General features: G+C 38.7%; 1 protein-coding gene across 1 annotated transcript in view; it reads left to right on the plus strand.

Moving 5' to 3' along the window:
- Nucleotides 1–348: 348 nt before the first annotated feature.
- SGCZ (sarcoglycan zeta) overlaps nucleotides 349–24,500 on the plus strand; it is a 1,131,902-nt gene continuing 1,107,750 nt past the window's right edge. The window contains exon 1 of the mRNA XM_060406930.1: nucleotides 349–1,218. Within this exon, the coding sequence (XP_060262913.1) occupies nucleotides 1,180–1,218 (39 nt within the window). The 5' untranslated portion in view covers nucleotides 349–1,179. The remainder of the gene's footprint in view (nucleotides 1,219–24,500) is intronic.

Raw genomic sequence — 24,500 nt, forward strand, 5'->3', positions numbered from 1 at the left:
TAGAAAATACTTTTTCCAATTAAAAAAATGTACTCTTTTTCTAAGCATCAGTGCAGGAAATTTCCTCCATCATTTCTATTTGTCACTTTCTCTAAAAGTCTCAAGTTGAAAAAAAAAAAAAATCCCTGACATTGAAAGCAGCAGTGATGTAAAGTGAAGGCATGTGTATGAAGTACTCACGCGTGTTTCTCCCAGATCTGTGGGAACAAGACCAGGCAACACGCGAGAGGAATTCAGATGCTTGTCACCTAGTGGATTCCAGGCAAGCGGGCAGTCTTTAAGACCCAGCAGTTCAGTATTTGTCTGGAGAGGAAATGTTGCTTTTTGACAGATGAGAGAAATCCCCTTAGCGCTGGCTGTGGAAAGAGAGAAGTGAAGTCAGTCACCTGCTGGCGAAGGCCAGTAAAACAGCAAAGCAAGGGGAAAATTTTTTCTCTCCCTCTCTGTCTCTCCCCGCAACCCCCCTCTCCCTCTCTCTCTCTTTCTCCCCTCTGTCGAAGCCACCTCCTATTCCTCTCAACTCTTTTAGCATAACCTTCAAAGGAGAACGTTCCCTTCAGACTTTATTATCTTTACCCCCTCTTCACTGAGAGGATACCTCAGAGCTGCAAGACATTTTTTTAAGTCTAGGCAGGACTTGAGGGATTTGGTTATCTTGCCACGGAAACTGATCACTGCTAAAGCTCGGGACTCCGTGTACTAAATGAGCTACCAGAGTAAGGCTGGCGGAGGAAGGCTTTTATCATATACCCTTCTCTTCAGTTTGAACACATTTGCTTGAGATTTGCCGCATGATGCTGTCCAGGGAAGCAGCTTTTTTTCTTGGGATGCAGCAATTCGCTGGTTTCTAAGCTTATTGCAGAAGAAGAAATAATCTTAAATAGAGTGGATTTTTTCCCCCCACCCCCTACTTGATTCGACTGAGCTGTGTTGCACCGCGGTTAAAGATCACCTGGCACTAAATCTCTGAGGAAGTCAAACAAAGTAAATTACAATTATTATTTATTTATTTATATTATTTTTAACCGGTGGAGGCGGCGTGATCACGGAGAATGAGACTGAGAGATGCTGCCAGGGCTTGGAGGAGGATAAAGCTGAGTTTAGGCTGGAAACTAAGAGACTAGATTGTTTTTTGGTCCCACTTGCCCGGTTCCTCTTCACTTCCTTTAGTTTCGCTCCATGGACAGATCAACAAACCTGGACATTGAGGAGCTCAAGGTACGTGATGCTCGGAGCGGGCGCCGTTCCTTCCTTGCTGGCGCTCGCCTGCTCTCTTGCTCTCCTGTCTCTCTCTCTTTTTTTTCCCCGCTGCCTCTTTCTCGCGCTGCTAGAATAGTTGGTGGCCCCGTGGGACGGCGAGTGGGCATTTTGGGGTGAAGTGTACCCGGGCGCGGACTCCCCTTCTAGGGCAGAGGACAAGGATGGAGGGCGGCTTTCTGGGGCTCGGCGTGCACTCTCGGGCCGGGTCCACTCCCTGCCTGCTCCTCCCGGCACGGCCATCCTGTCCTCCCCTCGTCAGTTACAGCATCACTTTGGGTACCAGATCCGGCTCCGCGTGTCCGTTCACCGCGCCGGGGCAGCGGCAGCGGCGGCGCGGTCTCTGCCCCTTGCCACCCGGTTACCCAGCAAAGTTGCCCGAGCTGCGCCGCCACTTTGCCTCCTCTTCCCGGTCCGAGCCGCCTGGCTCCTCCGGCCCGACACGGCGACCGCCTATTTCCGCTGAGATTCTCGGTACTGTCTGTAGCTATGGCTGGTTTTCATCCCGGCTCTTCCCGCGACCCCTTTTCTCCCACGACCGCTCACACGGTCTCAGCCACAGTGGCACTGCCCTGGGCGCGAACTCGTGTGCGGTGCGGGGACCCGGCGCAATGGAAGGGACCAGAGGGGTTCCCCCGCTGGCCCGGCGACACCCGCGCAGAGAACGTGCCTGCCCGGAGCATCCACAGCGCGCCAGCCGGTCTGGGGAAATGGGGTAGGGGCGGGGAGGCGGGAGCCGGTCTGGGCAGCACGGTGGTGGGGGCGGGAGGCCCAGGGAGGTTCTCTGCCCTCTTCCCACCTTCGGAACAGGGGCTCTCCTGACCCGCGCGGAACCCCCTCTGCCCCCCGCCGCTCCGCGGGGTCCCCTCGCCGCACCCTCTCTCCACCGAGAAGGGTTGGCTGGCAGGAGCGTTCAGGCTGACAGTTTGCCCCTCTGTCTGTGGGCACAGCTTTAAAAAAGCAAAGAGCACCGCTGCAGTGCCCATTATAACCAAAAGAAAAACAACTTAAAAAAAAAATCCACAAAATCACTTAAACGTCCCGCTCACGGTAAATGAAACAGCAGGAAAGAGGGCAATGCTTGGGAGCATCCTTTCTTTTCATTCTTCACTCTTCTTTACCTCCAAGGCGTTTTCTCTTGCATCAGAGAGTGGTCTCGAATACTAGAGATTCAGCTCAGACGGACTCTTTGCTCAGGTGTGGACTTTTAGACGCACCCCCACCAACTGGGAAAACTTCACTAGTAGAGGTTTCCCCAGAAATATCAGGGAAACAGATTTTGCCCAGGAGGAGGAAAGGATGGGAGAAATCCCCTGTAGAGGGCAAAAGTTTCTGTCTGCAACCTGTTCTCTCTGCCCTGAACACCGAGCTGGACCAGCAGGCCCACCCAGGAGCCCAGTTCTCCTGGGAGGTGCACCCCAGATCCCTATGCTAAATGCATACGAGGGCAAGAGGCACAGTGAGAGGGCTAGCTCTACCTCTCGCTGTAGAAGGGCCAGTGGGGGAGGGTGATCACAGGAACTAAGACATCACTTCGTTTAAGACATGGAGTTTGTTGGGGAAAAGTTAAATAGGGAGGAGATATATTTGCTGCTCTAAAGTTGGGAAACAATAAGTTTGTGTTATGGCCGAGGTCACCATCCATAGACCATGGCCTGGAAAAGAGGTCTCCTATAATCTCTATGTTAATCTAAGGTAGGACGCAATGCCTTTGTGATTGAAAGATCTTGTTGCCTTTTCGGAAGCATCCCAGTCTTTTGGGAGAAGGGTAGGTTTTATCTGAGATGCAAAGGAGGCCACATGAACAAGCTTATTCTTGTGGGAAATGTAAGGGAAAAATGATTTGGGGGGGATCACTTTCCCTGAGATTCCATTAGTTTCCTGCTAGCTTATCTCCCTCTGAATCCTGGCATCACTAAATTTTTTAAAATCAGCAAAAAGAGCAAATCCACAGTGAAAACTTCTGTTTAGTTCAGTAGAAGCTTCCACCTTAACCTCGAAACTACTACACACTTATTCAGGGCTTTTCACAGCCAGAATGTGCTAGATTGGGTGGATAAGCCACAAAAGGTGAGGGAATGTTTTGGTAATGACCCACTGGGAAGAGATGAAGGGATGTTAGAGGCAAAGATCTGTGGAGGGTGCTGAAAAATTATACGAGGGCCAAGCTGCTATGGGAAGTCAAAACTGGCAAGACAGGAGAGGAAGTCTGCTGCTGCTGCTGCTGCTAAGTCGCTTCAGTCGTGTCCGACTCTGTGGGACCCCACAGATGGCAGCCCACCAGGCTCCTCTGTCCCTGGGATTCTCCAGGCAAGAATACTGGAGTGGGTTGCCATTTGCTTCTCCAATGCATGAAAGTGAAGCCTTATAGAAAACGTTGAGATCCTCCTGTTTGGGAAACAAAATTTGTGTTGTCATGTTTGGCCACACTTCTGGAGCAAGGGGACTTTAACACACACTCTGGAATATATACTTTGTAAAGGTGGGGGAACTACATGTGTAAACACTCGTCTGGATTACCTTTTATCAGAGGAAATCATTGACTTGGGATTTCTAGACCATTCCAGTTGAAGTTATTTTCTGGTGGCTTCCTGCTGAAGGGCCCCTCATGTAGTAACTGAGGAGAGGGGAGAAAAAAAAGCTGCAGATACTTATTTTTTGACATCATTTGCTTCTTCACTTTTCTTCCAAAGATGCTTACTTCAAGACAGATCCATGTAAGTACTTTAGTTTCTGGGATGCTTTAAATACATGAAATGAAAACCAACGTTCACTGGGATTTGACGGACAAACAAATGTACATAATACTGCAAGAAATCCATTTAGCTTAGTTTTAGAGCATTAGTGTTCTTATTAGTTGAACCTGCTCACCCCAGGTCTTAGGGAAGAAAGATTCTGCTAATTCTTCATCTTTGTGCCAAACTATTTTCTCTTTTTGAGATTAAAAAACAAACATTTTTTGCTGTGTTGGATGCATGCATACTGATATTTAAAGAACTGTGTAGTAAATAGTGTTGTCCTATGCAAGTTTCTAAACTAAAGGTAAGCTTCAGTAATTAGGTGCTAAGCCATTGCTGTCATTATTATAAAACTCAATGTAATCTGCATATTAAAAGATGTACAGGTGGAAAACTAACATGTTATGTGTATAAAACTTGCTAATGAAGACAAGCATGTTTCATCTTCTCTTCTGCACCCAAGTGCCTGATGAAATAGATCAGTGTTGAAAGGAGAGTGTTCTCACTCAAAGTATTCTGGTCTTGCTTTTCCTTTTGATCTCTACCTGTTTCTTTCTCCAATAAATATATGACTTTACCCTGGATTTTGCCCTGGTGTTTGTTTTTCAAGAAGAAACAGCATCAAACAACCCAGCATATGGGTGACTGCTTTGGAAATGTGGGTGTTAATGAATATTGATATTAGAGACAGCACCCTCTACCCTGGAATATCTGAGTTACAGAGTACTTTTAGTAGCTGATATTTGATAGAATAACTTTAGCTTTTATTTTAGCTCTAGGGTTGCCCTCTTTTAAGCTACATATCTTATGCACTGAAACAGAGAATGCCACTAATTTACAGAGCTGGCGCTTATACATTTGCCTTTTGCAGGGTTTGTTTGTGAGATATCAAGCTTATTAAATAGTATGTTTAAGTAACCCATATGTCTTTGGCAGTTCTTTTACTTAGCTTTAAAAATATGAGCTTTAATTCATTTCTGTTAATTTAGCAATCAAGAAATTAGGCTTTCAGATGCTAATCATATATTTGTGAATAACTGTAATTTGCTTTGAGATCAAAAACATAAAACATATCGGGAGGACATTACAACTTTAGCAGCATTATTTGATACCAGCTTTTATTTGTCAGAATTGTTCCTTTAACAGGATGATTAGCTAGAAGTTAAAATTGAATTTTTTCCATTACTTTTAGAACATAATATGCTTCTGGAATATTTTCCTAATTGTCACTTAATGTACAAAAATTATAAACTGTATAGTTAATAATCCTAAGGTGCATAAGACAGTTTTTCAATAAGTATAATTGTACTTGTTTGAGTTAATTAAATGTAGTCCAGTCACTGTTGCTTAATTTTATCTCTTCAATTTAAATAAAATTCCATCTACCAAGAGCTTGAAACTTGCCCTAGATAGGCAAGGTACAAGCTTCCCTGAATAATACAATTAGGTCATTAAGAAAGTACAGTGCTTGGGTGAGATAATCTAGCCAAAAAACACATACGTGTTTAAACAAGTAGTTGATTGAACACTGCGGAGATCTTAAACCAAATCTCGTAGTACATTATTCTACAATTTCAATCAAAAAGAGAGTTGGCACTTAGAAGAATTCTAAAAATGTTTTTTAGTTTGTTTGTTTGTTTCATCAATAAGACACCCAGCCCAGGAAAGTCGGCTTGCTGCCGTGTAGGAGGCTTTGTGATAAGTGTAAGTAGGTGATATTTTTTTCTTAGTCATTCCATAGTGAAAAATAGTACTGTCCAACCAATGTCATATTTTTAGCAACCTGCCTTATATATTCATTTCTTGGCTTAGAATAAGGAAACATGATTGTGACTACTGAATTATTTGACGTCTTTCACATCTAAATGAATTATAAGTTCTGACCATCCAGGTCAAGTTCCAGTTCTCTTTTGACGACAGGGACCAGTCACCAAGATTGAGGAATAGTTAAAGTTGATTTCTTTGTATTCAGAATATAGACTTGTTTCATTGAAGTTAAAGTTAACTTCAAGTAGCAATAGGGAAACAGTTGCTTTTTATATAGCTTAGGAGGTATGAGGGGCTTCCCTGTGTGGCCCAGATGGTGAAGAATCAGCCTGCAATGCAGCAGACATGAGCTCGGTCCCTCAGATGGGGAGATCCCCTGGAGAAGGAGATGGCTATCCACTCTAGTATTCTTGCCTGAAGAATCCCATGGACAGAGGAGCCTGGTGGGCTACAGTCCACGGAGTCACGGAGTTGGACGAAACTAAGCAAATGAGCACACACATACACGAGTGGGATGGGGGAACATTTTTGATATAAATAGGAAGAGAATTAAGAAAAATACATTTGAGGGAAGTCGTGCAAATGATAATTTTAGAAATCTTCAGTGGGCCCCTGTCATCGCTAAGGGTATACTCTAGTCTCTGTACTGGCTATTATAGCTTTGCTGATCTCCAGACTTTACCAAATGAAAATACATCAAATTTTGAAGGTCCAGTGAAAAAGAATATTTTAAGATTTATGGACTCAAAATCATAGCTATACAAGATGGCTTAATGCTGTAAGACAATAAATCAACATGTCTTTTGGGGCTTTCCTTTTATATAATATTTAGTGAGGTGTTTCTCATACTTGTATTGGAATTTCAGCTAAAATACGATGTGGCAGAGCTTACAACTTTAAGTTCCTAAGAAAAATGACCATGTATTTTTGTTCAAATCTCTGTGAAGTTTTTGTGTATATACATAGGTATATATATACTATTTGTATACTTACCAAATAGGTAAGTATATAAATAAATAAACATTTTGTGTCAAAATATGTTTATAGCTTTGTTTAGAATTGTGCTTGAGAAACAGTTAACCTTGATTTCTTTGCATCCAGAAAATAATTTGTAATAAAATTCTTAGCTTCTAAATCTCTATGTGACAAAATGAACTGCTTCATTATATACAAGTACAGATTTTAACATACTAACATATAAGTTTTAATTTTATTCTAACGCTCTTCTTTCTCTTGGAAAATGTTTAGAAACCTAAGGTAATCTTATATCCTCAATGAAACTTACCAGACACTTCTAGGCCAGCCACAGAATGAACAAATTTAAGGATTACCATGCTTCCAAGAGAATTACAGAGATTTCCATCCTAAAAATTAAAAATTGCACCAAGTATCTTGAGAGTTTCCTTGATATTCCTAAATGGTATTTTTAGAGACTGACTCTAAAAAATATTGTAAGCCCTGATCTGGTTTTAGCACATTTATACTGCTTTGTTGGAATTAAGTAGGTTGTCTAGAGTCTTCTATGCCAAGTTGAGATCAGAAACCTTAAAATTTTTTTTTTCATTATTCAGTCAGAAAAGTTTTAATTGCCATGGCAATGCCCATCCGTGGTACAGGAGCTGAAGTTTCAGCCTTAGTTGTTAATTGAAACAATCACCCCACACTAAAGATGAAGTTCAGTGGCATTTGGAGGTCAGAGGCACCCCAATGTACTAAATCTCTCAACTCCAACTCTAACAGCTTGTAACCTTTAAGGAGCTTGATTTGTGTGGTGAGAGGGGCACAGATCTGGTTGAAGGAGTACTTAGAAGACCTTGTTTAAAACCTGGCTTTGCCGTCACCCATAGGTGGCTCCTGGGGTATATCACAGCCCTTCTCTGCCTCAGATTTCTCAGATGATGGTGGCATTGCAGGGTGGAAATTGGATTTGACGTCTAGGTCTTGTTGTAATCATTTTTTAGCCACAACTGAAGAACTTGTTTAAACAGTGTCTTCTAAACAAGTACAATATCTAATACTGATAAAAGGGGAACAGTTCTAGTTGGGGCAAGAGAGGTTGAGGGCTCTATCAGCCCACTTCTCCCTTGCCTCTGCACTTGACCCCAGGACATTACCTAGAACTGTAAGACTAAAGAACGCAAAGTCAAAACCTCAAGACCAGCTGATCTCTATCTTCGAAGTCTGAGAGTCTAGGGCTCTGATAACCTTTTTTGAGAATGACATTTTTGTGACCCCCTTGGAAAAAAATCATTTCCAAATCAATAAATAAAGGTAATATAGCTCTTTTTGTTCCCCCAATATAGCCTCATTGGAACAGCATGAAAAGTTTTTTGAATATTGTATTCTCATTTAAGGGTACCAAAATGGAGACTCAGAAAAATCTAGTGAAAATGCCTACGATCACAGGGTGAATAAATAAAGGAATCAGAACTCAAAGATGTGCTTTTTATATCCAAATACTATGTTCTTATTTATGGGCAAAAATTCCAGGATACTTGCGGAACTTATGATGGTAGAGGTTTCTTACTGAATTTCTCTAACATTCTTGTTTCTAAGAAAACTGACAATATTTGAGCTATAGTCATAGTATTTACACTTGCTACAGAATAATTGTTCACAGTTTTAATTTTTTACTGATATGCTCATTCATAATCAGTTACTTTGGGCCAAATTATTATTGGTTGATGTTTGTGAATAAAATGTTAGAGGAAGTGATAATTAAATCATGAATTTAGGTCACTGAATAAGTTTTATATCCTTGTATCAATCTTTTAAAATAAACTACATATTTTATCTAGTTCTATGAATCACTTGAGTGATTGAATCACTATGAATTCAATTACTCTTGAATCACTGCAAATAATTTTGATTTTGTTAGGGCCATAAATTGGATTTAACCTCTAATCTGGCTTCAGCATTCCACCTTTTGTACATTTAGAATCATTCTTGAAATTGAAAAAAATAGATCCGAATGATTGTACTTACACTAAAATTATTATGTTCTTAGCTTTTATGATAGCTCCAAAACCTGGAAATAAATATCAGATAATTCAATCCATAATCAAACTAAAGTCCTCAATGGCAATCTTTGAGACTTAACCTGTCAGCAACCACAAATGAAGATATACAGATAACTGAACATTATTTTGCAAGGACATTTCTTTTATATTCATAAGGGGGTCATTACTGAATAACACCTCTTCTTGAGGAATGTTTTTCAAAGCCTTTGCAAGCCTCAACATTAAAGTGTCTAACTAGAAGGTATGATTCTATGACAACATATTTTCTGCCTAAGAACCATCATTTTCTCAAATCTCTTCCCTTTTATCATCAGAACTAGATTTGGGTATTCTTCTAGAGAATACAGTTTCTATTATTTATCAGAGTGACTGGTTAAATGACGTGATGAAGAGAATACAACCAAGTTGTTTTGAGGTTTGGCTTCTGGGGGGATGGGGATCAGGTTGGCCTAAACTCTAAGTGCCTTACACAGGCACACTGGCTTTGTCATTTCTCAGCAGAATTGTTAATGGCTATAAATCAGGGACATTCTGGGTTACTCCTAAATAATTAGAAATGCAACCTTAAATCTAGGAGAAGCAAAAGCCTACCATATTCTTCTTTGCTGGAGACATGTAATACTTCAATTACTAACCCACATGTTACCATTATCTAACTTCTTTTCACATTGGTTTTTAAACTCTCGTCTTTGTTTACAATGGCTAGAAAAATACACATTATCTACCTGAGATAAAAGAGCCTTTGATTCTTTCTTGGGTAGAAACAACCAATTCAGCTGCCACAAGGAAGAACATTTTTGTGAAACATGATATAATAAATCAATGTCACGAATGGGAAAATACTGTTATCGTTGCAGTTCCACAAGCCTATATCTACTCAGAGTAGTCGACGGTTTTTAAAATTTAAATCAGAAGAAGAAATTAACTACTCCAAGTAAGAAATTGCTTACCTAAGACTTATTGAATTATATTCTGGGTTTCTACCTCCTTCTCAACGTGAGACTCATGAAAGGGAAATACTATCTAGCCTGAGTACCAGAATTAGTTATGCTTCTGAGCAACCAGTTGGTATTCCGTCTTAGCAATCTTTCTCATCATAAAAGTGATTGTGTTTTCTTCTTTGCCTTAGTTGCTAAAATGCTCAGAGGCAAATTTGTGGCCCATCTCTAACAAGTATACCTGTGTCTTTACCTAATTCCTGGCCTCATAATGGCCTCATAATACTTTTTTCTTTTCTTCACTGTGCTTAAATACTTTCATAAAGAATCAGTGACTATAATTTTGTATAAATATTCATAGATTATTAAGAGCTTTTGCAGAGACTCAGTTATTTTCATAAAATTTCGGTGGACATGCCTTAATATTTCTCATCTCTTCTGAACAGCTTATACCTCTGTAGGCACTTTCTTCCATTCATCAGAGGCTACAAATTTTTAAAAGTTTGAATTATTCTGCTGTGTGTATCCAGTTACGCTGTGTGCATGACTTTCATTGCACATAATAGCTGTATCACTTGTGGACCTACCTACCACAAAGTGAGACCCATGCACATCCAAAGTAAAAGACCGCTATTATCAAAACTTCCAAGGCATTCTGTCTTAAGTCATTATCGTTATTTGTTGTTGTTCTCAAATTTGGCCTTTGAGGAGAATGATCGCCTGCATTTCTAAATCTCTGCATTTCTAATGTCTATTACTTGTGTCTGGTGTGGAGACATTAATAAAAGTGGAAGTAAATGAGCTCATCTGAATCAGCATTTTATCTATTTATTTATTTCAGATTCACTTTGCAAAAATCAATGTTTTGATCAGTTGAGTTGCTCTAGGCAGCAGAGGCAGTTGGACTTCTAGATATTTTATCTCATGAAGTTTCTTAAAGCTCATGCTTTAGTTGTGATTCAAAGATAAGCAGTTCCATGCAGAGTATCGTGTCTTAATAATAAAGGTCCTCATTGTTAAAGCATTCTTGGGAGAAATTTTAAGCATTTAGTAGTTATGGATGTGATATATACAGCTGGATTAATTAAATACATTTTGACATGGGACAAGTACAAGTGAAGATCTTTCATTTGTGTCTGTGTCCATTTACTATACAAGCCTTCTTTCCTTTTAGAAATACTGATATGTTTTTGTGTGTGTATTTATCTCACTTATTTCCTAAAACAAGAAGAGCTCTTTGCATGTAATAAATAAAAACACAACTGACTTTAAAGTGTTTAAAATTGACAACTAGTAATTTTTTTCAATACCTGTTTCATACTTATACACAGCTGAAATGAATTTCAGAAACTTTTGAAAAATATGATTCAAGCATGCTAAAAACATAACATTATCCATGATAGTATTCTATCTCAAATGATTAGTTAATTCTATACTTCAGCTTGATTTAATAGACTTACATAATTATAAAAATTATCTGCACACATGCTCAGAGTATAATTTTTGTCTTCTCTGACTCCTTTTGTGATGTTTAGTGAGATGCACTACCCATCTTATCTTAAACTCTCTGCTCATTCAAAACTGTAGACTGTATGCTAAGTGTATTCCAGCCGATATAGCACAATCAAAATCCTAAAGATTGAAATCTTGTTTTTTCCACTTCTTGTGTTACCATGAATAAAACTTGGGAAAGTTATCAGCAGTTTAAAGCATAATTGAAAAAGAAAGAATGACTCCAAGTAAACAAAATAAACACGATACTCCTACCCCAAGCAAACATTTGACTTAATTGGTAATTCTGTCTCTCTTTGATTTAAATGTTCCAATGTCTAAATTAATACATTACAAAACTTGTGATTCACTGTGGTGTTAGTAGATACAAGTCTTAAAGCTCTTTGATAGATTGCATTATCGAATTCTTAGCAAGAATTTGTCTTTTTTTATATTTTCTATGGAAATGCAGTATATGAACTCTTACCAGTTTTATCTTTCACTCTCTTTTTCTCGCTTTACTTTTCATCTTCAGCTGCAAAGTTCCTGTTGCCTGGGACTTTGTTCGTGATATTTTTTTGATTCCTTCTTTTTATATACTTTTTAGTGAGTCCTATCTACTCATCAGTTCAATTCAGTCACTCAGTTGTGTCTGACTCTTTGCGACCCCATGGACTACAGCACGCCAGTCCTCCCTGTCCATCACTAACTCCGGGAGCTTACTCAAACTCATTATCTACTCCTAGCATCTGTTTTTACTTACAAGGAGATGATGCACGGTAAAGCATACCCACCTTACACCTTTAACTTCAGGAAACTGCATTTCTGCCTCTCTGTCAACAACCTATTCTAGAAATCTTTACCTGGATGTTTTACACTCACCTCAGCTTAACAAAACTTTTTTGTTGGTTTAGTGTGTCACTGTACACTTTGGTGCCCCCGGTGGTGCTCTGGGATCCTCTTCTTTGGATCGCAGTGACCTGTTTCACTCATCTAATTGATCAGCGGGTCCATCAAACCGCATTGTCAGCGTTTATCCTTTCTTTACTTTCTGTTAAAAGCCTAGATCAAATTCTCTTCTTCTCTCTTCTGAACTTTTGTTGAATATTCTCTTATTCTTGCAGTGATGCTGATCACATTGAGGTGAATTCTAATGTGATGCTGCAGTTGTGGCCTGAGGGTTAGGGGTTTAGTTGGAATCACTGTTAAGGAATTTGTACTTTCCTTTTCTAATTCTTAATAAGTCATCTCAGAGTAAGTTGCAAAATATTGGAAACTGGGGCACATTGACTAGGCCTGAAGCAGAATAGAGAGGGACTTAGAAGTTCCTAGAAGTGCATAAAGGTGCCCTCAAAATGAAGAAAAGATGGTCTCTGGAAGCTAGACTTGACCATAGCTACTGATTAATTATTATCAATTATGACGAAAATGTTTGAGTTGAAAAAAAGGGAGCTACAGATTATTGGTAGATAATAGTGACACATTTTATAGTCTTTTTTGTGTGTATCTCGATGAAATCTTCACATTACACTATTCAGGAACCATGAATTATGTTTGAGAGTTTCCTTAGTGGATTTTCTGTATTTTTGACATTTTGATCAGATAACTTATAGTCAGTAATGTTTCTATGTCTCTGGGAATTTGGCAGTTCTGTCTCTGAGAGGTGGCCCAAAGCCTGAATGCTAACAGAGGAAACCACTTAACTGGACAGAGAGGCATAGAAAAATTATGGAGAAATCTCAGTAGATATAGGCTAAGGTGTTTGTATTCTGAAATGCACATCACAGCTAATAAACATGGTTGGTTATTGATCTGTAAATCTCAGCTGTTGGTTAGATGGCTTTGCAGATATTTTATTCTTTATAGCCTTAGTCTTTCAGTAAAAGCTGTGTAGTCATCATAGCTAAGTCTTAGAAGTTCTATGAGATTTATAATATGGGCTAAGAAGAGTAAGGTAACATAAATATGCATATTTCAAAGTAGGAATGAGGAACCTAGATCTAACTGAAGATGGCAGGTGATAACAATGGCTAGTAAGGGATTGTTTAAGAAAATGTAACTTGTACGAAAGGGAGAGTCCAGGAAACAAGATCTATTCATGGTTCTTCAGAGGGAGATTATTCCTTATTAAGGAACCAGCCAGGTTCTTGACTCTTTCTAACTGATCTGCTCTGCTTAGCCTATTTGACAAGCAATCTTCATTCCACGATTCCAGACTTCCCTTTTAGAATAAAATAATAATTTTGGTCCCTCACCCGCTTAAAAGCCTTTGTTGATTCCCTGTTGTTTATTTAATAATCCATTTTTTTCAGCATGATACAACATGATATAGAGGTTGCTCTATGTCCACTTTCTTATCTGCCTTCCAATACACACACACACACACACTTACATACACGCATAGCCTGTGGCGTCTTAGTTCCTCAACCAGGGATCAATCCCGCACCCCCTGAATTTGAAGTGTGGAGTCTTAACAACTGGACCATTAGAGAAGTCCCCAAAGTAAGGTTGAAAATATACTTTTGTTTATTTTTTCTCGCTATAAAGTGTAAGTTCCTTGAAGGTAGTGATCTTGTTTGATCACTCTATTCCCAGAGCAGGCTTCCCTGGTGGCTCAAACAGGAAAGAATCTGCCTGCAAATGCAGGAGACCCAGAATCTAAATGGATGCCTATCATATAGTAAATATTTAGAAGTTGTATTAAATGAATGAAGGAGTGAATAATTGAATGAATGAGCGAGCCTGTGTAGAGCAATCTGGTATGAGGTCCTGCATTATCAGAGAACAGAATTAAAAACTCATAACTGTAACATAGAGGAAGGCATGGGAAAGGGAAAAGTTGAATTCTGTAAGTGGGTAAAGGTTAGTTGGGGAAATTGACCTAATTTATGATATCATTTATGATTATTCCTGTGCCAGATTTGTAACAGTATAGGAAAAATCTAGAATGGTCTGTCTTTCTGTGTCACTGGTTTGGCCTGCTCTGCCATTAAGGATGGATTTCTGGCAACCTTCTTCCAATTTCTTGAGTCCAACTACTTTACTATTACTAATAGGGCCATGGTGAGACATCTGACCCCAGAAGGACCAATTAAATTCTTCCTCCATGGTATATGGGTAAAATAACTGGACTTCAACCCTACTGGATCCAATATTCACTTTTAATGGCAAATAATTTTTATAAAGCCTGCTTTAAAATTATCTCTTAAAATACTTTGATAATACAATATAACTTACTTGCAAATAATTTTTACAAAGCCCCCTCTAGAATTCTCTTACAAATGCTTTGACAGTATAACCTTCTTGCCCATAATTTTGAAAATATCATGCCCTAATTGAAATATAAAGGAGAAATAAAAGGAAATGAGAGACGAAAGCATGATCTGATGAAATTCCATTATTTCAGAATATAAATGCTAGGATACAGTGAATACAAAAGCTATAATTTCAAATTGACAAGACGTTTATTCCACTCAAATTCCATGAGTGGTTTTTCCTCATTATATATATATATGAAGTTGCAAGCATCTCTCAGTAAATTCTGAATTAAGTAAAATACATCACTCTTACCATGTACATAGATGTTGTATTCCTGGACAGTTTATTAGTTGTGTAAGAATTTATTAACTTTTATTTTAAAATGTTCAAAAATGTGTAAAATGGACTGGGATTCAAGGCCCAGTGATGTTCAGCTGTTCGACTCATTGCCAGGATTTAGCCTTGCACTACCTCCCCTCAACCCCCATGGCCGAATCACTGTGAAAACCAAAAATGTCAATACATTTCAAGTTTTCATTCTAGGGGAAAGTATTGCCCCTGGTGAAATTTATTGCTTTAGCTGATGATAAAGTAGACTTTTTTTTTTGTTTTGCTTTTATGTGTTGCTAGAGTTTTAAGTGGTTAGAAAGTAAGCTTCTAGTCGACTAAGTGCTGTGTACGGTGGTGGGCTCTGCTGATGAAAAAGAATGAAAACCAGCGGAGGAGAGAAAGAGTTCCATTCTTTCTGGAGTCCTATGATATTGCACTGAAATCAAATTTTGCTTTTTACTCCTCTTCCATCTCATACATAACGTTAGGTTATTTTGATTTCTCTCCTTTTCAATTCAAATAACCTGTTTTAATATATCCCTTTCTTCTTAAATCCAGAGGAAGGTTGGGACTTCTACTTCTTGAAGCAAAGAAGAATATTTCAGTGTATGACACTTTACACAATTTTCTAAAAACGTATATCCTAGTTGAGTCTTAATGGTCCAGAAACTGGAACTTTAGGACCTGACTTGTCTCTGATTGAAATCAGAATTGCCTGGACTATTAGAGGCAAAGGTGAGGCAGGACCCACTGGCCAACTCACTGCGACTTTGATGTCTTCACACTCTTTTTAGTCCCCCTTCATCACTGCTGTAGATAACTGTTATTAAGACAACATATTTGCTGCTTCATCTATGGTTCTAACACTTTATGGAATAGGATCATGTAACAAGTTTGGAGTAAGACTTTATTTTTGTAAACATTGGTTTATTTAAAGAGAGCTATAAAAATGACTTATGAAATCCCAGTTCCACATACATTAACACAAAAACTTCTGGTTTTAGTATATAGCTTAGACTATTTGAGAAAAGTGATTTTCTCCTTTTATTTCAACTGCTAAAAATGTTTGTAGGTGTGGATGTTTTCTATTTGTTCTTGAAATTATTTTAAGATCCATATTTGTCAGTTATAAGTTTATATTGCACTTATGCATATTTCAAAGGCATTGTTAAAACCATATATAGGTTATGTACTCGTAAACGTTATATTGAACAGAATGAATACATTTTATATTTTACGTCTCTTTACAACTGCTGTCAAATTATTTTTACATTAAATTTTGCTTTTTCTCAAAGAGTTAGACAAGGGCATTACACATAGTAGGTGCTTAATAAATATTTGTCAAATTAATTAACTTTAAATGAAAGTTGTTTTCTAGTATTAATCTTACTGCTTTCCCTCCAAATTCATTATGAGAAACAAGTGAGTATGTGATTAGAAATGATCTACGTACCCAGGACAGATTTCTCCTCAGCTGAAGCACCTGTTTGACTCAGTATTTATCTAGATGAGGTGGATAATAGTGGTGGTAAATATGTCATCCACTCAGGCTCCCAAGACACTTGCACTGCTGTGTCATGCAACTATTGGGATAAACGTGTCATACTTCATCCTGGAGGAATGTTCCCATCACCACCTGACAGTCATAGAAAGAAAAACCACACTTTTCCCAAAGGACCATTCTGTTGAATTTGGCAATCAATCTTGATCCATGAGTAATAGGAAATAAGTGATGGTATATAGAAGGAGAACCTGCAATAGAAGCTTTGTATCAGATGCATTGGAGTTTATAGATTATATTGACTCAGTAATGTACTTTAACAGGCAAATCGAGATTTTTAGTTTGCATTTTGCCCAAATTACACACTTCCATGTTTATGTGAAATATATCAAAACAAAACTGTTTTGGAGAAATACAAGAGAAAGTCAAGGAGGATAGTATCATGATAGTCACCCATGTATACCATCTCTGATAGAGTTCAGTCCAAGGAAAGTTAAACTCTGAAAAGAAAAGAATTTAAATAATGACAAATAAATATATTATGAAGACAGCCACCCATTTAGCCAAATATCTTGTACAAAAAGTACTCAATACATAATTATTGAACAGAGCTTGATCTGAGCACAGATCTTTGTTTTCCTAATCATAGAAATTCCTAATCATGGAGTGAAATGAATTGCAGGCTTCTCATCGAAGAAAAAAACTAATACAACCTAATAGCTTTCGAGAAGCCAATATTAACTTATTTTTTCAACTCTTTATTTTGTATAGAGGGGCTTCCCTGGTAGCTCAGACAGAAAAAGCATCTGCCTGCAATGCGGGAGACCTGGGTTCGATCCGTGGGTCAGGAAGATTCCCTGGAAAAGGAAATGGCAACCCACTCCAGTACTCTTGCCTGGAAAATTCCCTGACAGAGTAGCCTTGTAAACTACAGTCCATGGGGTCGCCAAGAGTCGGGCACGACTGAGCGACATTGAAGTATAGCTGATTAACAGTGTTGTGATGGTTTCAGGTGAACAACGAAGGGCTCAGTCCTACATATACACATATCTATCCTTCCTCAAACACCCATCCCATCTAGGCTGCCACGTAACATTGAGCAGCGTTATCAGTGCTATACGGTAAGTCCTTGTTGATTATCCACTTTAAATACATGTGTGTACATTTCACAGAGAAGACGATGGCACCCCACGCCAGTACTCCTGCCTGGAGAACCCCACGGACAGAGGAGCTTGGTGGGCTGCAGTCCACGGGGTCGCGAAGAGTGGGACACGACTGAGCGACTTCCCTTTCACTTTTCACTTTCATGCATTGGAGAAGGAAATGGCAACCCACTCCAGTGTTCTTGCCTAGAGAATCCCAGAACGGGGGAGCCTGGTGGGCTGCCGTCTATGGGGTCGCACAGATGTGGACACGACTGAAGCAACTTAGAAGCAGCAGCAGCAACACATGTACATTTCAATCTCAAACTCCGTATCAGTCCCTCCTACTTACCCCTTGGTAACCATAAGTTTGTACTTTAAGTCTGTGAGTCTGTTTCTCTTTTATAAATGCATTCATTTGTATCATTTCTTTTTAGATTCTGCATATAAGGGATATCATATGATGTTTCTTTCTGTCTGACTTACTTCACTCAGTAAGACAATCTCTAGGTCCATCTATATTGATGCAAATGACCTGATTTACTCTTTTTAATGGATTAATAATATTCCATTGTATATATATGCCTCATCTTCCTTGTCTGTTCCTCTGTCAATGGATATTTAGATTGAGAAGCCAGTTTTAGCAGTCTCTCTTTGCTCCGCTTTGGAGCCTGTAGACACAGATTCATTCCCAGCTCCACTTGTGAGCTGTATGAACCTGGCAAAGTTATTTATTAAAAACTTCATTAAATGTGATGCCCACAAACAGCAAAACTGGATTCGTAATTATACCTACCCTGTATTCGTTGTAAGAATATAATGAGATAGTTATGTGGGTAGAGTAATCAATGCTTGGCATTGAGCTATCTATCTATATCTCAATTATTGTTTCGTTATTATTTACATGACATTCATGAGAGTGGGCAAGCACAAGGGAAACATTATTGAGATGTTAAAAAAAAAAAAAAAAGAGTGTATTCACCTGTGAAGGATGGCAGTTTCACCCTGGATAGAAGCTGATGAGCAGGCTGCAGGGGACAATATTGCCAGCTGGCCATGTAAAAATCTAGCGTCGAATGAGACTTAAGTGTTGGTCTTTTCATGGCTGTATGGTAGAACTAAATGTAAGTGCTTGAGTTTAATAATATCAAAAGCTCTCCAAAGGTTCTTAACTGCCTAAAGGCAGCTTTTAATTTTAAACACTGAGAAAAGTCAATCAGCCTACACCTAAAAATATGCATTGGAATGTGCTTTGCATGCATTAAAACCTAATTTCACATTTCACCAAGTTTAACTACTTTTTTGCTCAACTAGTCTCAGATACTGGCTATTTTATTTATTTATAATAGAGCACATAGCTTGTTTAAATGTACACAGGCCTGCATTAAATGGCTATTCTGCCTATTTGTATGCATGCTTTCAGCAACGATATTTCCTTGAGATATTTTAAAATCTAAAGGCTTTCCTCAGAAACTTAAGAAAAATTATATACCGTAAATAAGTTCTTTGTCAACCCACTGGGGAAAACAAAATCTAATAGAATAGAAAAACAAAATTTTATTAAAATACATTCATATTGCAAAATAAATGGTCTATATTTTACATAGAATTTATTGCATGTATGTTTACCAAAGTAAAATTAAAATGACACTTTTATTTGTTCTGGTATGCAGAGCACTTCAATATGCGGAGCCTTTGTTTTGTAAGCCTTATTGCTATTGTCTTGCTCTGCTTGAAAACTTTATACAGGAGAATTTCAATTTCTAATTTGTATAAGTAGGCAAGCTAGTCTATTTGTGTATGCTGATATTTCAAAACTGCTAAGTGGAAAAATAAATCCCTGCATACTTGGGGGAAAAAAGAGAGAAAGAATTGCTGGTGATACTTTCTCCATGCTTTTCAGTGTGGAATTCAGGGCAAGATAGAACAAGGAGCTTGTTTATAGCCCTGCCTAGGCTGGTGTATGGAGAAGGCAATGGCACCCCATTCCAGTACTCTTGCCTGGAAAATCCCATGGACAGAGGAGCCTAGTAGGCTGCAGTCCTTGGGGTCACTAAGAGTCTGACAAGACTGAGTTACTTCACTTTCACTTTTCACTTTCATGCATTGGAGAAGGAAATGGCAGCCCACTCCAGGGTTCTTGCTGGAGAATCCCAGGAACGGGGGAGCCTGGTGGGCTGCCGTCCATGGGGTCACACAGATTCGGACACGACTGAAGTAATTTAGCAGCAGCAGCAACAGCAGGTTGGTGTAATTTGTCATGACTCAGAGTCCAGTCTTCCGGTTCAAGCCGACACTAACACTGAAAGTCCCAAGAAGTTAGTTCAGTGAGCTCAATTCTTATCCTACTTTGTGGGGTTAATATGAGCTGTTATGATAGTCACTTTTTTGATCCTATCAATTTTGTAACATAAGCTTATAAGCAGGACATGATGGCCAAAAGGTAAAAAGAGATTCTATCAGTCTTCCCAAAAGACTGTCTTCAGTGTGATGGTAGAATTCTTTGCCCTTTGATCTTCCCTCCTGGCCAGATATCTTCCAACAACGTTCTTATAGCCTTGTATAAAAGGAAATAGTTCAAGAAAAGAAAAATTCTGTTCTCTTCCAGTTCTAACATTCTCTTGGTAACTCTATTTCTACTATAGCTGCAATTGTTACAAGCATATTTTATCTTTTACTTCTTTAAAATACTTGACATTTAGAGGATACAATTCCAGGAATCCAAAGTAACAAGATATTTTCTTAAACAGTGAGTTGATAGCAGTAGTGATACCCATGCAGTCTTTTTGACAGTGTTCTGGGAATTCTATATAGTGATACAGAACTTGTACATGGTCTTTGACATGGTCAGCTTCCTTTAGAACAATTTTGGAATAAAATTGTACATGAGAACTTTCTTTTTCTTGAAACTGGACATGACTTTTCCTTCAATCTTATCCCTAGGAAATGAATTACTGGCTCTGGACAGATGTTACTAGTAATGGATATCAGAGGAGATGTTCTGGGCACTGCTGGGCAGCCTCAGCTCCATTTTTTTCCTGAACTACAAGGGTGCATTTAAAATGCACTGCTGAGGAAGGAAGGCTGACCAGAGGCAAGCATGTGCTTTCAGTATTCAAACATAATGAATGGAAAAGGGCATTCTTGAGAACACAAATGGATTAAGGTTTTCCTGCCTTCAGTTCAGTTCAGTCACTCAGTCATGTCCAGCTCTTTGAGACCTCATGGACTGCAACATGCAAGGCTTCCCTGTCCATGTCCATCACCAAATCCCAGAACTTGCTCAAACTCATGTCCATTGAGTCAGTGATGCCATCCAGCCATCTCATCCTCTGTCGTCCCCTTCTCCTGCTGCCCCCAATCCCTCCCAGCATCAGAGACTTTTCCAATGAGTCAGCTCTTCACATGAGGTGGCCAAAGTACTGGAGTTTCAGCTTTAGCATCACTCCTTCTAAAGAACACCCAGGACTGATCTCCTTTAGAATGGACAAGTTGGATCTCCTTGCAGTTCAAGGGACTCTCAAGAGTCTTCTCCAACACCACAGTACAAAATCATCAATTCTTCGGTCCTCAGCTTTCTTCACAGTCCAACTCTCACATCCATACATGACCACTGGAAAAACCATAGCCTTGACTGGATGGACCTTTGTTGGCAAAGTAATGTCTCTGCTTTTCAATATGCTATCTAGGTTGCTCATAACCTTTCTTCCAAGGAGTAAGCATCTTTTAATTTCATGGCTGCAATCACCATCTGCAGTGATTTTGGAGCCCCCCAAAATAAAGTCTGACACTGTTTCCACTGTTTCCCCATCTATTTGCCATGAAGTGATGGGACCAGATGCCGTGATCTTAGTTTTCTGAATGTTGAGCTTTAAGCCAACTTTTTCACTCTCCTCTTTCACTTTCATCAAGAGGCTCTTTAGCTCCTCTTCACTTTCTGCCATAAGAGTGGTGTCATCTGTATATCTCAAGTTATTGATATTTCTCCTGGCAGTCTCGACTCCAGCTTGTGCTTCTTCCAGCCCAGCGTTTCTCATGATGTACTCTACATAGAAGTTATATAAGCAGGGGGACAATATACAGCCTTGACGTACTCCTTTTCCTATTTGGAACCAGTCTGGTGTTCCATGTCCAGTTCTAACTGTTGCTTCCTGACCTGCATACAGATTTCTCAAGAAGCAGGTTTGGTGGTCTGGTATTCCCATTTCTTTCAGAATTTTCCACAGTTTATTGTGATCCACATAGTCAAAGGCTTTGGCATAGTCAATAAAGCAGAAATAGATGTTTTTCTGGAACTCTCTTGCTTTTTCCATGAGCCAGCGGATGTTGGCAATTTGATCTCTGGTTCCTCTGCCTTTTCTAAAACCAGCTTGAACATCTGGAAGTTCACAGTTCATGTATTGCTGAAGCTTGGCTTGAAGAATTTTCAGCATTGCTTTACTAGTGTGTGAGATGAGTGCAATTGTGTGGTAGTTACAGTCCTTTTAATGGGTGACTGTTTATTTCTATTCCAGAGCTCAACAAGACTGATCAGTTTGAAGGGATCAGACTGCTTTAATGAATGGTTTGGTTCAGCTTGTCTTGGTGATGAAGCTTTGTAATTTGGACCAAGAAAAGTTACATTTACTCCTGTGTTGAAAAAGACCCGTGGCAGCCTTCAGGATAGTCTCACATCCAGTTGACTCTATTCATCCGGAATAATCATTAAGTGGCTAAATACAACCATAAACATGTATAGACATCACTAGATAGATGGATGTGGTATTTAGCTACAAATCTGACTAAAATTCCCCTGAAGCAAGTAAAACAGTTCAGCAAAATTTCAATTGTTTGTGTTATATTCAGATAATGGATTTTTACGGAAACTTTAAGTAAGTTTCTTCTTGCAGATACCAAAGGAGATGACTTTCAGGAAAAGTACTGTATAGACAGTCTACTTAGAACTACTTTTATAAAGTAGAAAGCTGTATTCAAATGCAAAATACCCACCTATTAATCTTTTAAAGAGCAGGGATTATCTTAATTGTAATTCTGATGTGTCTAGTTTAATGCCACAGGATGCTCCCTTCTACTTCAGTCAATTAGAGACTTACAAACTAATTTCTTACAGTGTTTTACATATTCAGTAATCTACATTGTCATTATTTAAAGATGAAAAGAGGGAGTTGTTTCAAGATTAAATGTTAAAAGATGCAAACTAACATGCTCATTTAATTAAGGAAGCATGCAGATGAGTGTGTGGGAAGAATATCAACCTTACCGTTGTGTTTTACGGATTGTATCACCACAAGTTTTCATCATAGTCTCATTATCTGAAACTTCTCATTTCTTTCTAATTGAAAGAACACCTGCTCTTGATTTCTTATTGAGTTTGCTGTTTTCATTTGCTCTTAGGAACATCTCTAAAGACCAGTTGCCAAATTATATCCTTAAACTTGCTTCTTCAGCAGTTTGATGGGCAATTACCTTGGAAAGGAGACGTTAAGTCAAAGTGATCAAAATCCATCTGAGTTTTCTTATATGTGACCTCTATAAAGTCTATGCTTCTTTTTGGAAGATAAATTATAATATATGCTCCTCCACGATTCAGAAAACTGGCCTGAGATTACATAAGGAAGCATACACTTCTAGCATGGCAAAATTATCTGACAAGACCCAAGAAACAATTAGAAACTGTACTGAAGTTTTAGATTTCAAGTATAATTTTGATTAGCCAGTATACTGGATATTATATAATTGATTGTATTCACAGGCACATCAAAGTTGGATAAGTCAAAATTACAACAATCAAATAAACCTCAATGAGAATTAATTTTTAAAACATAAAAGAAGCAGTGTGGAGATTTTAGATTTTCCTAGAGTCAGATAGATGTTTAAATAGTAAATATCTTTGCTAAAATGTGTGCTTTTAGACTATTATTTTGTGTATTCCTTGATACAAACAAAAATATATAAAATTTTCTTTGATATATTATTCTTTGATATTTTATAGTTCCAAAAAAGCAAATAATTTTACATTATGGATCATTCATATTATAATAGCTGCTTTTCAGCATCACTTTTGGTGTGCCCGACTTTTTTTTTTTTTTACCTAGCTTTTTTAATATATAAAAACAATCTTTGTTTTAGATGGCTGAGCATCAGTTAACAATTTCTGTATTAGAATAAAAATTATGGAAGGAAGCAGTGTCAGACTTTATTTTTGGGGGCTCCAAAATCACTGCAGATGATGGTTGCAGCCATGAAATTAAAAGACGCTTACTCCTTGGAAGAAAAGTTATGAGCAACCTAGATAGCGTATTCAAAAGCAGAGACATTACTTTGCCGACTAAGGTCCATCTAGTCAAGGCTATGGTTTTTCCTGTGGTCATGTATGGATGTGAGAGTTGGACTGTGAAGAAGGCTGAGCGCTGAAGAATTGATGCTTTTGAACTGTGGTGTTGGAGAAGACTCTTGAGAGTCCCTTGGTCTGCAAGGAGATCCAACCAGTCCATTCTGAAGGAGATCAACCCTGGGATTTCTTTGGAAGGAACGATGCTAAAGCTGAAACTCCAGTACTTTGGCCACCTCATGTGAAGAGTCGACTCATTGGAAAAGACTTTGATGCTGGGAGGGATTGAGGGCAGGAGGAGAAGGGGACGACAGAGGATGAGATGGCTGGATGGCATCACTGACTCAATGGATGTGAGTCTGAGTGAACTCCAGGAGTTGGTGATGGACAGGGAGGCCTGGTGTGCTGCAATTCATGGGGTCGCAAAGAGTCGGACATGACTGAGCAGCTGAACTGAAAGAATATTAAAAAAAACTTACATTACTCAATTAAACAGGGGCACATGTTAAAACAAAATAGTAGTACTTAAGCCAATTAAAACCTGTATTCTTAAAGGTCACAGAGTACAGCTGAATAACAACAAAAATATATAATCTCATGATGTTAATAACCCTTCATAGCCACAATGCTTAAAATTGCTCATTTTCTTTTTTCTTTTCCAGAGAAATTTTGTTGGGAAGGGCAGAAAACATTCTCTTTTTTTTTTTTGAAGAATATTTGAGTAATG

This window comes from Ovis aries, chromosome 26 (genome assembly GCF_016772045.2).
Source record: "Ovis aries strain OAR_USU_Benz2616 breed Rambouillet chromosome 26, ARS-UI_Ramb_v3.0, whole genome shotgun sequence".
NCBI lineage: Eukaryota > Metazoa > Chordata > Mammalia > Artiodactyla > Bovidae > Ovis > Ovis aries.